Source organism: Entelurus aequoreus, linkage group LG17, assembly GCF_033978785.1.
Source record: "Entelurus aequoreus isolate RoL-2023_Sb linkage group LG17, RoL_Eaeq_v1.1, whole genome shotgun sequence".
NCBI lineage: Eukaryota > Metazoa > Chordata > Actinopteri > Syngnathiformes > Syngnathidae > Entelurus > Entelurus aequoreus.
In genome coordinates this window covers 23,473,729-23,488,395 of record NC_084747.1, presented here as the reverse complement: position 1 = coordinate 23,488,395, position 14,667 = coordinate 23,473,729, and the positions used below count along the sequence as shown (strand labels likewise).

The 14,667-nt window shown below is 47.5% G+C and overlaps 3 protein-coding genes across 6 annotated transcripts in view; 1 reads left to right on the top strand and 2 right to left on the bottom strand.

Annotated features, from left to right (window-relative positions):
• The window catches only part of LOC133632715 (sorting nexin-2-like), a 32,776-nt gene extending 28,716 nt beyond the window's left edge, over positions 1–4,060 (bottom strand). For both annotated transcript variants that reach the window (XM_062025320.1, XM_062025321.1), the window contains exons 1-2: positions 3,824–4,060; positions 803–893 (exon numbers count right to left, since the gene is read on the bottom strand). In XM_062025320.1, coding sequence (XP_061881304.1) covers positions 803–893; positions 3,824–4,045 — 313 coding nt within the window. In that variant the 5' untranslated portion in view covers positions 4,046–4,060. The remainder of the gene's footprint in view (positions 1–802; positions 894–3,823) is intronic.
• Positions 4,061–4,065: 5 nt separating this feature from the next.
• On the top strand, positions 4,066–9,371 carry LOC133632716 (RING finger protein 214-like). 2 transcript variants are annotated; one of them, XM_062025322.1, is made up of 7 exons: positions 4,066–4,541; positions 4,629–4,763; positions 5,577–5,812; positions 5,868–6,001; positions 6,061–6,289; positions 6,344–6,553; positions 6,616–9,371. In XM_062025322.1, exons 2-7 carry the CDS (start codon positions 4,700–4,702, stop codon positions 7,213–7,215), a joined length of 1,473 nt encoding a protein of 490 aa, XP_061881306.1. In that variant the 5' UTR covers positions 4,066–4,541; positions 4,629–4,699; the 3' UTR covers positions 7,216–9,371. The 2 variants fall into 2 exon arrangements, with proteins under 2 accessions (XP_061881306.1, XP_061881307.1); XM_062025323.1 differs by lacking the exon at positions 4,066–4,541 and having other exon boundaries at positions 4,556–4,763.
• Positions 9,372–11,227: 1,856 nt separating this feature from the next.
• Positions 11,228–14,667, bottom strand: part of LOC133631952 (synphilin-1-like) — a 22,506-nt gene continuing 19,066 nt past the window's right edge. The window contains exon 11 of one of the 2 annotated variants that reach the window (XM_062024158.1): positions 11,228–14,189. In XM_062024158.1, the coding sequence (XP_061880142.1) occupies positions 13,502–14,189 (688 nt within the window). In that variant the 3' untranslated portion in view covers positions 11,228–13,501. The remainder of the gene's footprint in view (positions 14,190–14,667) is intronic. The other variant, XM_062024157.1, reaches the window with a different exon arrangement.

Below are 14,667 nucleotides of genomic sequence, written 5' to 3'. Positions count from 1 at the left end.
TTTGCAAAAAAAAGAATGTTTATGAGTTAGAACATGAAATATGTTGTCTTTGTAGCATATTCAACTGAATATGGCTTGAAAAGGATTTGCAAATCATTGTATTCTGTTTATATTTACATCTAACACCATTTCCCAACTCACATGGAAACGGGGTTTGTAGAAGAGCAGGCAGCAGCTCACACATTCTCATACTTTCTGTAACATCCAGGAAGAAATGATGTCAGCCATCTTGAAAAATGTCTCAACCATAATCTAAAATTGTTTTGGTTTTTTTAATGTTGGCAATATTTTAGGGTGTACCCGCCTTCCACCTGATTGTAGCTGGGATAGGCTCCAGCACCCTCGCCACCCCAAAGGGAATAAGCGGTAGAAAATGGATGGATGGATATTTTAGGGTTCCTCACAAGGAAACTTATTCAATGCATAAAAAGCTATACAATTGAGTAGATGTGAGTTATTGTCATGTAAAGAAATGTTGTATTTTGACCACATTTCCCTTATTTTGAAATGCAAATGTTGCTGCTCCTCTGAGACACGTAATAGAGGCGTTGGTGAAGTCTTCTTTTGTTTCCAAAGTAAAGACCCATCATTCAGCATGATGTCACTACTGCTCCCACACTTCCCAATAAATGATGTTAAGACAAATACTTTTATGTTGAAATCACTTTCACCGCATATGAACATCCACTCCAAAAGTGGTGTAGCGGCCTCCTTGACCACTGACAATCACAGCGGGCCATGGAAACACCCACGCCAGGGAGGATCTGACAAGATGGCGGCCGTCAACAAGCCCCGTGTGTACCTGCAAACAGGTCATCTGCGTCGTCGTCAAAGAAGAAGTCCTGTTTGGGCCCGTTGCTCTTGGTGCTGATGTCCAGACGGGCCGGGTCTGCCTGACACAGGAAGTGAGAAAAAAAGGTAAGCATCAAACGCCCACTTCCACCTGAGGCACCCAGACATGTGACTGTCACATATTGACATTGACACACACACACACACACACACACACACACACACACACACACACACACACACACACACACACACACACACACACACACACACACACACACACACACACACACACACACACACACACACACCTGAGTACACACTTCACATTAAAAACAACACTTTTTTTCTTGTTTTCCAAGGTCAAGCTGAGTGGACAGAAACTTCCTCCCTGCTGACACTCACTCAGGACAACTAAGTGCTGACCTGACGAAAAGTGTCAATCACTTCATCCAACAACAACAAGCACATTTCATCAAACTTTGAGTAAAATAATAACAATCTACACAAAGTAAACATTACTATTATTAGTTGGTCACAGTTGCTGCCTTTCTTATAGTTTATGAACAGGTGGATAGTTACCTTGCCACTAATAAACTCATGTACACATTCCAATCTGACTTCAGAACTAACCACTCCACTGACACATGCCTTCTCTATCTGACTTCAGAACTAACCACTCCACTGACACATGCCTTCTCTATCTGACTTCAGAACTAACCACTCCACTGACACATGCCTTCTCTATCTGACTTCAGAACTAACCACTCCACTGACACATGCCTTCTCTATCTGACTTCAGAACTAACCACTCCACTGACACATGCCTTCTCTATCTGACTTCAGAACTAACCACTCCACTGACACATGCCTTCTCTATCTGACTTCAGAACTAACCACTCCACTGACACATGCCTTCTCTATCTGACTTCAGAACTAACCACTCCACGGACACATGCCTTCTCTATCTGACTTCAGAACTAACCACTCCACTGACACATGCCTTCTCTATCTGACTTCAGAACTAACCACTCCACTGACACATGCCTTCTCTATCTGACTTCAGAACTAACCCCTCCACTGACACATGCCTTCTCTATCTGACTTCAGAACTAACCACTCTACTGACACACGCCTTCTCTATCTGACTTCAGAACTAACCACTCCACTGACACATGCCTTCTCTATGTGAGCGACCACATCAAACATGAGGTGGACGCGGGCAAATACTGCGGCATGGTCATGCTGGACCTTCAGAAGGCCTTTGACACCGTTAACCACGCTATACTGTTGGATAAGCTCAGAGCAATCGGATTCAACAAAACCTCATGGAGCTGGATGCAATCTTACTTGGAGGGGAGGGAACAGGTGGTAGAGGTGAACGGCACCGTGTCCCCCCCCCCCTCTCAGTGAGCTGTGGAGTCCCCCAAGGCAGTATATTGGGACCTTTACTGTTCCTAATATACATAAACCACATGTCATCGGCATGCGACTGTGAATTGTTCTTGTTTGCGGATGACTCTGCCCTGCTGGTATCAGACAAGGACAAGTCACAGGTGGAGAAAATCCTCAGTGCTGAGCTCTGTAGAACTTGCACCTGGCTCGCTGACAACAAGCTATCCATCCACTTGGGTAAAACTGAATCCATCCTGTTTGGGTCCCACATCAACCTTAAGAAAGTCAATGACGTCACTATAAAAGTGGGTGACATTGTTATCACCAGGAAAGATGAGGTCACCTACCTAGGTTCCATTCTAGAGGCTAATCTTTCCTGTGATAAAATGGCAACCAAGGTCATCAAAAAGGTCAACCAACGAACGAGATTTCTCTACAGAATCTCCTCTCTGGTCAACAAAAGCACCATGAAGATTCTGGCGGGAACTCTCGTTCAACCCTTTTTCCATTACGCATGCACCTCCTGGTACCCTAGCACCTCCAAAACCCTCAAATCTAAACTCCAAACATCCCAGAACAAGCTAGTCAGATTACTTCTAGACCTCCACCCCAGATCACACCTCACTCCTACCCACTTCTCCAAAGTGGGCTGGCTCGAGGTGGAGGACAGAGTTAAACAACTTGCACTGAGCCTAGTCTATAAAATCCACTACACCTCCCTGATACCCAAGTACATGTCAAACTACTTCCTTAACGTAAATGACCGCCATAACCACAACACCAGGGGGAGCTCCACTAACCACGTTAAACCCAGATTCCGAACTAACAAAGGTCTTAACTCATTCTCTTTCTATGCCACATCAATGTGGAATGCACTCCCAACAGGTGTAAAAGAAAGGGCATCTCTATCCTCCTTCAAAAGCGCACTAAAAGAACACCTCCAGACAACTTCAACCCTAAACTAACACCCTCCCTTCCACATCATACCTCCCCGGATTGTAAATAATCAAATGTAGATACTTGTTTTTATGCTGTCTGATCTCTCTCTCTATGTCCACTACTTGCTGTACATATCCTACCAAGTCAGTCCTACACTGTTTCAATGTCCATTTCTCTGATGATGCAATTGTTGATGACTGAAGTGCTGATAGCAACCAAACCCCCCCCCCCCCCCCCCCATTCAATGTATATACTCTGATGATGAACTTGTGTGATGACTGTATTATGATGATAGTATATATGATAGTATATATCTGTATCATGAATCAATTTAAGTGGACCCCGACTTAAACAAGTGTAAAAACTTATTGGGGTGTTACCATTTAGTGGTCAATTGTACGGAATATGTGCTGCTGAATATGTACTACTAATAAAAGTTTTAATCAATCAATGTTCACGTTACATTATTCCTGCAGTCCGTGAACGCCCCATACTCACCTGCATGACTGTCACCTGACATTATTATTATTATTATTGTGATTGTAACCATTATTATTATTATTATAATTGCCATTGTAACCACAGAAGGTTTCTACTGTTGTGTCATGACTTTCTTTTGCTCTCACTAACATTATTTCATAAGCTTGGCGCCTTTGAAGGCTCCCCCCGTCCTGCCCGCTGCCCTCGGCCTCCTCACCTCCCGAGGGCCCGCCAGCTCCGGGAACAGGTCCTCGGCGTCCTCCAGCTCCTGGAAGTCGCTGTGTTGGTCCGCAGGGAGGCTGAGGCTGAGGCTGGGTGTGTCCGCCATGTCTGCGTGCTTCCGGGGCGGCCAAGCTAGCGAGCTAACGTCCACTAGCTTGCCTGGCAGCCAGGCGGGGGAGGCGGGGCGAGGAGTCACGTGACGCCTCGGCGCGGTCATGTGACCGGAAGTCACAAGCGAGACGCAACGCTGTCGAGGTCTCACTTCGTAGCCTTTCTTGGAAAACACGTCAATTCCTTTAAAGCTCGTTTGTGTATTGAAAAACAATTATTTCACCAGCACAAGTCAAGTTATGCGTTCAGCCTGCTGCACAGATTGTATTCATGACAAGAAAAAGACGCAAGCGCAATAAGGTGTTTTTCGTTGAACGGTGACAATAGACGATCTTCGTATCCTAGCGTTCTCGCCCTTTCCACGCTGTTAAACTTAGTGTAACCGAGGGTTTATATATATATATATCGCCTATACTGTATAATAGTACAAAATAACAAACACGGAGGCTCCAGTTTTACACGAGGACCACTTTATTTCCTTTCTTTTCAAAACTCCGCTCCACCACAACGTGTCACCACTTCCGCTCTCCGCGCCTTCAGAATAAGAGCTCATGGCATATACTGTATAACAGCTTACAACAGGAACTTAACATCACAAAGAGGCAAGTCCGTAAAAATAAGTTATATTAGCATCTCCACGTTGTGTCACAATGTTGTTTTTAAAAGATGTCACAATGTTGCTTTAAAAGGAGCGACGCTCACATGGACCTGAAAGTGCGGCGCTGACTTCCGGTGTGACTGCACGGTTAGCTCCGTTAGCATGGATGCTAACATGAAGACAATGGAGGAGTTTGCTGCGGTCTTATCAAATGTAACCATGAGAGGTAAACTATTACAGTATTATAATGTAAATAAGTATTATAACCACCTCTGTGACGTCACCGACACTGTAACCAAGAGTTGCGTGTGTTATGATTATGTTGATGATTACAGACCACTTTTTGAAATCATGTTGTAGCTGATGTGTAAACATGATGCTTGTTTATTTGACTTTAGAGAGTACTAGTCAAACTTGGTGCAATTAGAGAGTACTAGTCAAACTTGCTGCAATTAGAGAGTACTAGTCAAACTTGGTGGTGCAATTAGAGAGTACTAGTCAAACTTGGTGCAATTAGAGAGTACTAGTCAAACTTGGTGGTGCAATTAGAGAGTACTAGTCAAACTTGGTGGTGCAATTAGAGAGTACTAGTCAAACTTGGTGGTGCAATTAGAGAGTACTAGTCAAACTTGGTGGTGCAATTAGAGAGTACTAGTCAAACTTGGTGCAATTAGAGAGTACTAGTCAAACTTGGTGGTGCAATTAGAGAGTACTAGTCAAACTTGGTGGTGCAATTAGAGAGTACTAGTCAAACTTGGTGCAATTAGAGAGTACTAGTCAAACTTGGTGGTGCAATTAGAGAGTACTAGTCAAACTTGGTGCAATTAGAGAGTACTAGTCAAACTTGGTGGTGCAATTAGAGAGTACTAGTCAAACTTGGTGGTGCAATTAGAGAGTACTAGTCAAACTTGGTGCAATTAGAGAGTACTAGTCAAACTTGGTGCAATTAGAGAGTACTAGTCAAACTTGGTGCAAGCCTTTGATTGGTTAGTTTAAAAAGAATCCACATGCTTCATTGAAAGTGTCACATCCCCCACAGACGTGCAGGACAAGTCCATGCAGACGGAGGAGGTGATGCACGCCAGCACGGGTGACGGCGGCGTCAACACGGACGTGGACTGGGAGGCGCAGGTGGCGGCCATGTTTGCGTACAGTGACGTCCTGGCCAAGGAGCACAGTGAGATGATGAAGTCGCGGGAACAGGACGAGGGCGAGCGAGGCGAGCGGACGCAGCAGCTGCAGAAGAAGAAGTCGCAGACCACCCGCCAGCATCAGGTGACATCTGTGGCGGCGTTTTGCTCTCCTGGCTGTTAACCTGCGAGCGCTGCAGGTCCTGCTGGAGAAACTGGAGTCGCTGCGAGTGAAGCTGCAGCTCAACAACGCCAAGAGCAGCAAGAAGAACTTCCTGTCCAAGAAGCAGGAGATGACGTCGGAGAGGAGCCGCGCCGAGGAGGAGAGGAGCAGGTGAGGTCTTTTTCTTCGCTCAGACGGGGCCACCTTCGTCGTCTGACTCCGCCCACCAGGCTGGCCCAGGAGCTGCGGCAGAGCGACGCCAAGCTGGCGGCGCTGACGGAGGAGCAGCGCGAGGAGCAGCGGCGCTGGCAGGAGGAGCTGGAGGTGCTGAGGAAGGAGGTGCAGCAGGTGGCCAAGGAGACCAGGGAGGCGGAGAAGAGCGCCGGGCAGGACGAGCTCGCCGCCGTGGAGATGCAGCGGGACGTGGCCATGGGGCGCATCAAGGCCTGGCTGGCCGAGGTTAGCTCCTCCCCCTGGTGGAGAGGTGTGGCGCTGACCGCTGCTGTGTTGCAGGTGGCGCAGTACCTGAGCGTGCTGCAGAGGGTCTTCCCGCAGCAGTACCAGCAGGAGAAGCCCACCTGGGCCGGCAAGGAGGCGGCCGTGCGCAGGAACCAGGCCGAGCTGCAGCGCCGCTTCCAGGAGGTCCTGCAGCTGCTCCAGCAGGGCCGCGACCTGGAGTCCCTGCCCAGGATCAACGTGGCCGCACTGCCGCACGTGCCCACGGTATGGCCCCGCCCACTTTTCAATCCCAACGCAGCGCTGACCACTTGTCCTTCGTCTCGCAGGCCGACCTCAAGTTCAGACAGATGATGAACTCGCTGCTTCCTGCCCCCCCACCCAGACCCAACTACTTCCAGCCCCCGCCTCACTACCACCCCCAATACTTCCAACCGCCCCCGCACTACCTGCCGCGCCACGCCATGCCCCCGCCACCCTACCCCCCCTACGTCAGAGCTCCTGCCAGGTTGCCGCCGCCTCCCAGCCAGTCCTTGACCACGCCCGCCTACCCGGTGGTCCCCTCGCCGCCTCCGCCGCCCTCCGGCCCCCTGGAGAAGGTGCTGGACCGGCTGGGGGCTCGCTTCCCGCAGTGCAGCAGGAACCAGCTGACGCTGCTGCTGCAGCAGGTGAAGAGCGCCCGGGGAACTCTGGCCGGGATGTCCGTGGACCAGGTGGCCGAGCAGGTGGGCCTCAAGCTGGCCCAGGGCGACGCCTTCCCCTCCAGGCCGCCGCCGCCAGCCAGCCAGCTGTGCCTCATGTGCCAGAACGCCGTGGACCCCGAGAGCCGCCACCCGCTGAGCTGTTCCCACGCCATCCATCAGGACTGCATACGCATCTGGCTGCAGTCTAGTCCTAACAAGTCCTGTCCTTTCTGCCCCGCCAAGTGAACCTTTGGTCTCCTTTTTCAATCAAATCTACTTTTGGACTGAAGTCCAACAGCTCAACTGTCTTCTTGGCGTCCAGCTCAGCTGCCCAAACCTCAAGTCACGTTTCAGTTTTGCCTCAAAATATCACTTTTTCATAAAATATTATAGCGTCAATAGATGGACTTAACTCTTTGCTGGATTTGTCAACGTCATTCAGTCTGTGGTTTCCCCGGGCAACACCGGAAATGTGGCCCGTGTAAACCCATCCGACCGGAAGTCTACCAATACACATACTTCTGTGGCGGAGTACAGTAGAGACACGATGCACGTTCATATTGTCAACATACACTAGCGTTCAAAAGTTTGGGGTCACATGTAAATGTCCTTATTTTTGAAGGAAAAGCACTGTACTTTTCAATGAAGATAATAATAATAATAATAATGGATTAGATTTATATAGCGCTTTTCTAGACACTCAAAGCGCTTCACAGAGAAGTGAGAACCCATCATAACTTTAAACTAGTCTTAACTTTACAGAAATACACTCTATACATTGCTAATGTGCTAAATGACTATTCTAGCTGCAAATGTCTGCTTTTTGGTGCAATATCTACATATAGGCCCATTTCCAGCAACTATCACTCCAGTGTTCTAATGGTACAATGTGTTTGCTCATTGGCTCAGAAGGCTAATTGATGATTAGAAAACCCTTGTGCAATCATGTTCACACATCTGAAAACACTTTAGCTCGTTACAGAAGCTACAAAACTGACCTTTTGAGCAGATTGAGTTTCTGGAGCATCACATTTGTGGGCTCAATTAAACACTCAAAATGGCCAGAAAAAGAGAACTTTTATCTGAAACTCGACAGTCTATTCTTGTTCTTAGAAATGAAGGCTCGAACACTAAATTGTTTGGGTGACCCCAAACTTTTGAACGGTAGTGTACTTCTGTGGCTGAGTACAGTAAAGACACGATGCACGTTCATATTGTCAACACATTAAAAAAATGTGTTGAAGGCTCACCTCAGCTGAAGATACTCGCTGTTGTTGTTGTTGTCTTCGAGCCACACAGTTGATGTCTTTCTACTGTGCTAATAATGACATTTCTACTGTGCTAATAATGACATTTCTACTGTGCTAATAATGACATTTGTCGTGCTCGTAGAGCGTGTATTATGTTGTTGGCCTGGCGCATGTAAACAACACTGGAAGTGTATTAGCTGAGGGGGCGTGGCTAAAGGATAGAGAAATGTGAATTATTTGCATGCATGTTTTGTCCTTTGCCATGATAATAATGTTAGTAAATGACGTAGTACAACAATGTGTGCTACATGAGGTTGGTGGAAGGTCAATAGTTGCAGGAAATGTCGTCTTAATTTCCCACATTTCCTTTCTGGCCGATAGAAATGTTCCTCTTTTGTCCTCCAATGGCCGCCGACACGCCTTCTTGTCCTTGTAAAGGAGAAGGAAGTTGTACAAACATGGCAACGCTGAAAACCTCTTCCTAAATGTGTATTCTTTCAAATTAGCAACATTTAGAATCAAAATAAAAATCGTGATTTTGATGTGAATACATTTTTTCGAGACGGTTGCCCTTTTGTCCGGCCCCCCCGTGCACGTGGCCGTCACCTTTATTTTGCGGGGGGTCGCGAACGTGTCCCAGGAGGAAATAAAAGGTGCGACCGAGACGAGGCGGGAAAAGGCACGTGGTCCACGAGGCGTGTCGGAGGTCAATGGCTGTTTTGGAGGAGCGTCAATTCCTGTTGTTGACGGGCCAGGAAGTGCCCCCGCCAATTAAAAGTGATGGACTGCGTGAAAGCAGCACATAAATAACAGACATAAAAATCCATAGCTGTCAAAGCTCATCTCAGACGTGTGCCCGCTAAGCCCCGCCCCCCCCCAGCCCTTAAAGGTGTGATTCATCAGGCTATTCCCACAGGTGTTCATGTAGAGAAGTCGGCCATGCTTGTTTAGCTAATAGTGTGGCTGCTAGCTCATGTTGCACATGATGGAGGGCGGCCATTAGGACCAGGCCCATTAGGCCGGGCGGCCGTCAGACCTCATCAATCCAGTCTGCTAAGTGGACCTTTTTCACAACCTTAAACCACATTGTGCTTTATTAGTGCGCTCCCTCGTGACCACGCCAGCATCTTCTCAACATTGCTCAGCTCTGGACAAATATACCTTTGACTGAATGCTTAGCTTGCTGCTAACAATGCTTAGCTTGCTGATAACAATGCTTAGCTTGCTGCTAACAATGCTTAGCTTGCTGCCAACAATGCTTAGCTTGCTGCCAACAATGCTTAGCTTGCTGCTAACAATGCTTAACTTGCTGCTAACAATGCTTAACTTGCTGCCAACAATGCTTAGCTTGCTGCCAACAATGCTTAGCTTGCTGCTAACAATGCTTAGCTTGCTGCTAACAATGCTTAGCTTGCTGCTAACAATGCTTAGCTTGCTGCCAACAATGCTTAGCTTGCTGCTAACAATGCTTAGCTTGCTGCCAACAATGCTTAGCTTGCTGCTAACAATAGCCTGCACAAGATGGAGAGACATTACAGAAGTTAAATAAGGTCATTTATTGCATTTACGTCAGGGGTGTCCAAACTTCTCCCCCTGAGGGATGTTGTAAAGCATGAGGACTCCCTCAATGTTGTAAAGCATGAAGACTCCCTCAATGTTGTAAAGCATGAAGACTCCCTCAATGTTGTAAAGCATGAAGACTCCCTCAATGTTGTAAAGCATGAAGACTCCCTCAATGTTGTAAAGCATGAAGACTCCCTCAATGTTGTAAAGCATGAGGACTCCCTCAATGTTGTAAAGCATGAGGACTCCCTCAATGTTGTAAAGCATGAGGACTCCCTCAATGTTGTAAAGCATGAGGACTCCCTCAATGTTGTAAAGCATGAAGACTCCCTCAATGTTGTAAAGCATGAGGACTCCCTCAATGTTGTAAAGCATGAAGACTCCCTCAATGTTGTAAAGCATGAGGACTCCCTCAATGTTGTAAAGCACGAGGACTCCCTCAATGTTGTAAAGCATGAGGACTCCCTCAATGTTGTAAAGCATGAAGACTCCCTCAATGTTGTAAAGCATGAAGACTCCCTCAATGTTGTAAAGCATGAAGACTCCCTCAATGTTGTAAAGCATGAGGACTCCCTCAATGTTGTAAAGCATGAAGACTCCCTCAATGTTGTAAAGCATGAGGACTCCCTCAATGTTGTAAAGCATGAAGACTCCCTCAATGTTGTAAAGCATGAAGACTCCCTCAATGTTGTAAAGCATGAAGACTCCCTCAATGTTGTAAAGCATGAGGACTCCCTCAATGTTGTAAAGCATGAAGACTCCCTCAATGTTGTAAAGCATGAAGACTCCCTCAATGTTGTAAAGCATGAAGACTCCCTCAATGTTGTAAAGCATGAGGACTCCCTCAATGTTGTAAAGCACGAGGACTCCCTCAATGTTGTAAAGCATGAAGACTCCCTCAATGTTGTAAAGCATGAGGACTCCCTCAATGTTGTAAAGCATGAGGACTCCCTCAATGTTGTAAAGCATGAAGACTCCCTCAATGTTGTAAAGCATGAAGACTCCCTCAATGTTGTAAAGCATGAAGACTCCCTCAATGTTGTAAAGCATGAAGACTCCCTCAATGTTGTAAAGCATGAAGACTCCCTCAATGTTGTAAAGCATGAAGACTCCCTCAATGTTGTAAAGCATGAGGACTCCCTCAATGTTGTAAAGCATGAAGACTCCCTCAATGTTGTAAAGCATGAGGACTCCCTCAATGTTGTAAAGCATGAAGACTCCCTCAATGTTGTAAAGCATGAAGACTCCCTCAATGTTGTAAAGCATGAGGACTCCCTCAATGTTGTAAAGCATGAAGACTCCCTCAATGTTGTAAAGCATGAAGACTCCCTCAATGTTGTAAAGCATGAAGACTCCCTCAATGTTGTAAAGCATGAGGACTCCCTCAATGTTGTAAAGCATGAGGACTCCCTCAATGTTGTAAAGCATGAGGACTCCCTCAATGTTGTAAAGCATGAGGACTCCCTCAATGTTGGTGACCATTAAAGGTTCCAGTCATCGAAATATTGAAAATAAGTCATATATTAATATTTGTATTTTATTTATAACATTTATAGATGAACTTGTGATGTACAGTACAACACTTCACTTTCTCCACGTGTTACCTTACATCTTATTGCAGTCCATTTTGTCCTCAAAATTCTACACACAATACCCGTACTGCCCGTGAGCAAGTTATTGATGACTTAGTTTGTGTGCAAATGTATTAAGAAGAAGAAAGAAATGATTCAATACTTTGTTGATGCACCTTTGGCACACCTGCCTTAGGTGGAAGTAGATACAATGGCTACCAGCCCAGAAGGAAGAACCCGGGTGCAACTAAGTAGAACTACTGTAGTTCATGGAAGAACCCGGGTGCAACTAAGTACAACTACTGTAGTTCATGGAAGAACCCGGGTGCAACTAAGTAGAACTACTGTAGTTCATGAAAGAACCCGGGTGCAACTAAGTACAACTACTGTAGTTCATGGAAGAACCCGGGTGCAACTAAGTACAACTACTGTAGTTCATGGAAGAACCCGGGTGCAACTAAGTACAACTACTGTAGTTCATGGAAGAACCCGGGTGCAACTAAGTAGAACTACTGTAGTTCATGGAAGAACCCGGGTGCAACTAAGTAGAACTACTGTAGTTCATGGAAGAACCCGGGTGCAACTAAGTAGAACTACTGTAGTTCATGGAAGAACCCGGGTGCAACTAAGTAGAACTACTGTAGTTCATGGAAGAACCCGGGTGCAACTAAGTAGAACTACTGTAGTTCATGGAAGAACCCGGGTGCAACTAAGTACAACTACTGTAGTTCATGGAAGAACCCGGGTGCAACTAAGTAGAACTACTGTAGTTCATGGAAGAACCCGGGTGCAACTAAGTAGAACTACTGTAGTTCATGGAAGAACCCGGGTGCAACTAAGTAGAACTACTGTAGTTCATGAAAGAACCCGGGTGCAACTAAGTAGAACTACTGTAGTTCATGGAAGAACCCGGGTGCAACTAAGTAGAACTACTGTAGTTCATGGAAGAACCCGGGTGCAACTAAGTAGAACTACTGTAGTTCATGGAAGAGAATGTAAAAGTGCTTTAAAACACAGACTGGAAACCAGCGCAGTGGTCTAGTGGTTAGAGTGTCCGCCCTGACATAGCTAGGTCCTGAGTTCAAAGACTATAAAAATGGGAGCCATTACCTCCCTGCTTGGCACTCAGCATCAAGGTTTGGAATTGGGGGTTGAATCACCAAAAAATGATTCCTGGGCGCAGCCACTGCTGCTGCCCACTGCTCCCCTCACCTCCCAGGGGGTGAACAAGGGTGATGGGTCAAATGCAGAGAATCATTTCACCACATTGGTACTTTAACTTCACATACTGACAAGCGCAGGACAGGAAGTTGATAACAAAAGCAAAATAGTCACCCAGGATGTCTCTGTGCATTGCTGCATTCATATTTCTCTTGTTCTTTTTCATACATTTGCAAGATTTAAGGTTGTCATTATGGGGTGTTGTGTGTTGTCATTATGGGGTGTTGTGTGTTGTCATTATGGGGTGTTGTGTGTTGTCATTATGGGGTGTTGTCATTATGGGGTGTTGTGTGTTGTCATTATGGGGTGTTGTGTGTTGTCATTATGGGGTGTTGTGTGTTGTCATTATGGGGTGTTGTGTGTTGTCATTATGGGGTGTTGCGTGTTGTCATTATGGGGTGTTGTGTGTTGTCATTATGGGGTGTTGTGTGTTGTCATTATGGGGTGTTGCGTGTTGTCATTATGGGGTGTTGTGTGTTGTCATTATGGGGTGTTGTCATTATGGGGTGTTGTGTGTTGTCATTATGGGGTGTTGTGTGTTGTCATTATGGGGTGTTGTGTGTTGTCATTATGGGGTGTTGTGTGTTGTCATTATGGGGTGTTGTGTGTTGTCATTATAAGTAAAGGTCATTGGAAGTGAAGTTAAAGGTCATCGGGAGTGAAGTTAAAGGTCATTGGAAGTGAAGTTAAAGGTCAATGCTACAAAGCTCCCCGGGGGCCCCAAAAGGCTCCTAGTCCTAAAAGTGTGAAACATAAGTCCATGATTATTATTCATGAGTTGACATCCACCTCTATGATGTCATCAACTTTGGACACCCCTGCTTCCTGTCAGGTCACATGACTTACTTGTGCTGTGTCAATAGAGATCAAGTAGAGGTCACGTGATCAAACACGGAGGTCACGTGATCAAACATGGAGGTCACATGATCAAACATGGCTGCTCCTGGTCTTGGCCTTGGAGGCCCCGCCCTCCGCCCTCCTGGCAGGAGAGTTGGTGTTGCCACTGAGACTCTCCATGATGGATCGGAAGGCCCCAAAGGGCCGCTTGGCGTCCCAGCTTGCCGGGGGCGTCCTGTCCTTGCCTCTGCTAGGCTCCGCCTCCTGGCTGCGCTGCACGTGCTCGTCAAAGGTGACCCGCAGCTTCAGGTTGTGCGCCGTCTTCCTGCGGGACGACGGGGACTTGAGGGCGCTTTTGGGGCTGGTGGCCGCTTTGGGGCCGCCGTCCGCCTCGCCCGGGGTGTCCGTGGCCTCGGGGTCGCTGGAGGTGGGGGAGGGGCTAAGGGTGGTCGTCACCAGCTGCAGGTGCTCATCTGCGATGGGCAGGTGGGTGGGCCTGTCGGGTCGCGAGGCGTGAGTGGGCGGGGCTTCCGGCAGACAGGCGTCTGAGTCGGACTCACTGAGCGAGCGCTGCATGATCTGCTGGAGGCGGGCCCGCTTCTCCGCCATGGCACTCCCACGGGGGCCGTCCCTGCTCGCAGTGGGAGGCGCCATATGACGGGGCACGGTGTCCGGCCCCGCCCCTCCCTGACGGACCAACCACAGGCCGTCGGCGGGCGTCCCCTCCGCCGTCAGCGTCATCTCTGGCCACGCCTCCACCGGGTGCTGCTGACCCCCGCTGGAAATACACAACTCTACATTACAATGTATTGTGTGTGTGTGTGTGTGTGTGTCTGAGTCTGTGTGTGTGTGTGTGTGTCTGAGTCTGTGTGTGTGTGTGTGTCTGAGTCTGTGTGTGTGTGTCTGAGTCTGTGTGTGTGTGTCTGTGTGTGTGTGTCTGAGTCTGTGTGTGTGTGTCTGAGTCTGTGTGTGTGTGTGTGTGTGTGTGTCTGAGTCTGTGTGTGTGTGTGTCTGAGTCTGTGTGTGTGTGTGTGTGTGTGTGTGCGTCTGAGTCTGTGTGTGTGTGTCTGAGTCTGTGTGTGTATGTGTGTCTGAGTCTATGTGTGTGTGTGTGTGTCTGAGTCTATGTGTGTGTGTGTGTGTGTGTGTCTGAGTCTGTGTGTGTGTGTCCGAGTCTGTGTGTGTGTGTGTGTGTGTGTCTGAGTCTGTGTGTGTGTGTGTGTGTCTGAGTCTGTGTGTGTGTGTGTGTGTGTGTC

Bases quoted from the DNA above. Each gene is read 5' to 3' on its own strand.
- LOC133632716 (XM_062025322.1), top strand. From the start codon at position 4,700: ATGGATGCTAACATGAAGACAATGGAGGAGTTTGCTGCGGTCTTATCA. The intron at 4,764-5,576 runs GTAAACTATTAC...CATCCCCCACAG, and splicing joins ATCAAATGTAACCATGAGAG to ACGTGCAGGACAAGTCCATG. The intron at 6,290-6,343 runs GTTAGCTCCTCC...GCTGTGTTGCAG, and splicing joins TCAAGGCCTGGCTGGCCGAG to GTGGCGCAGTACCTGAGCGT.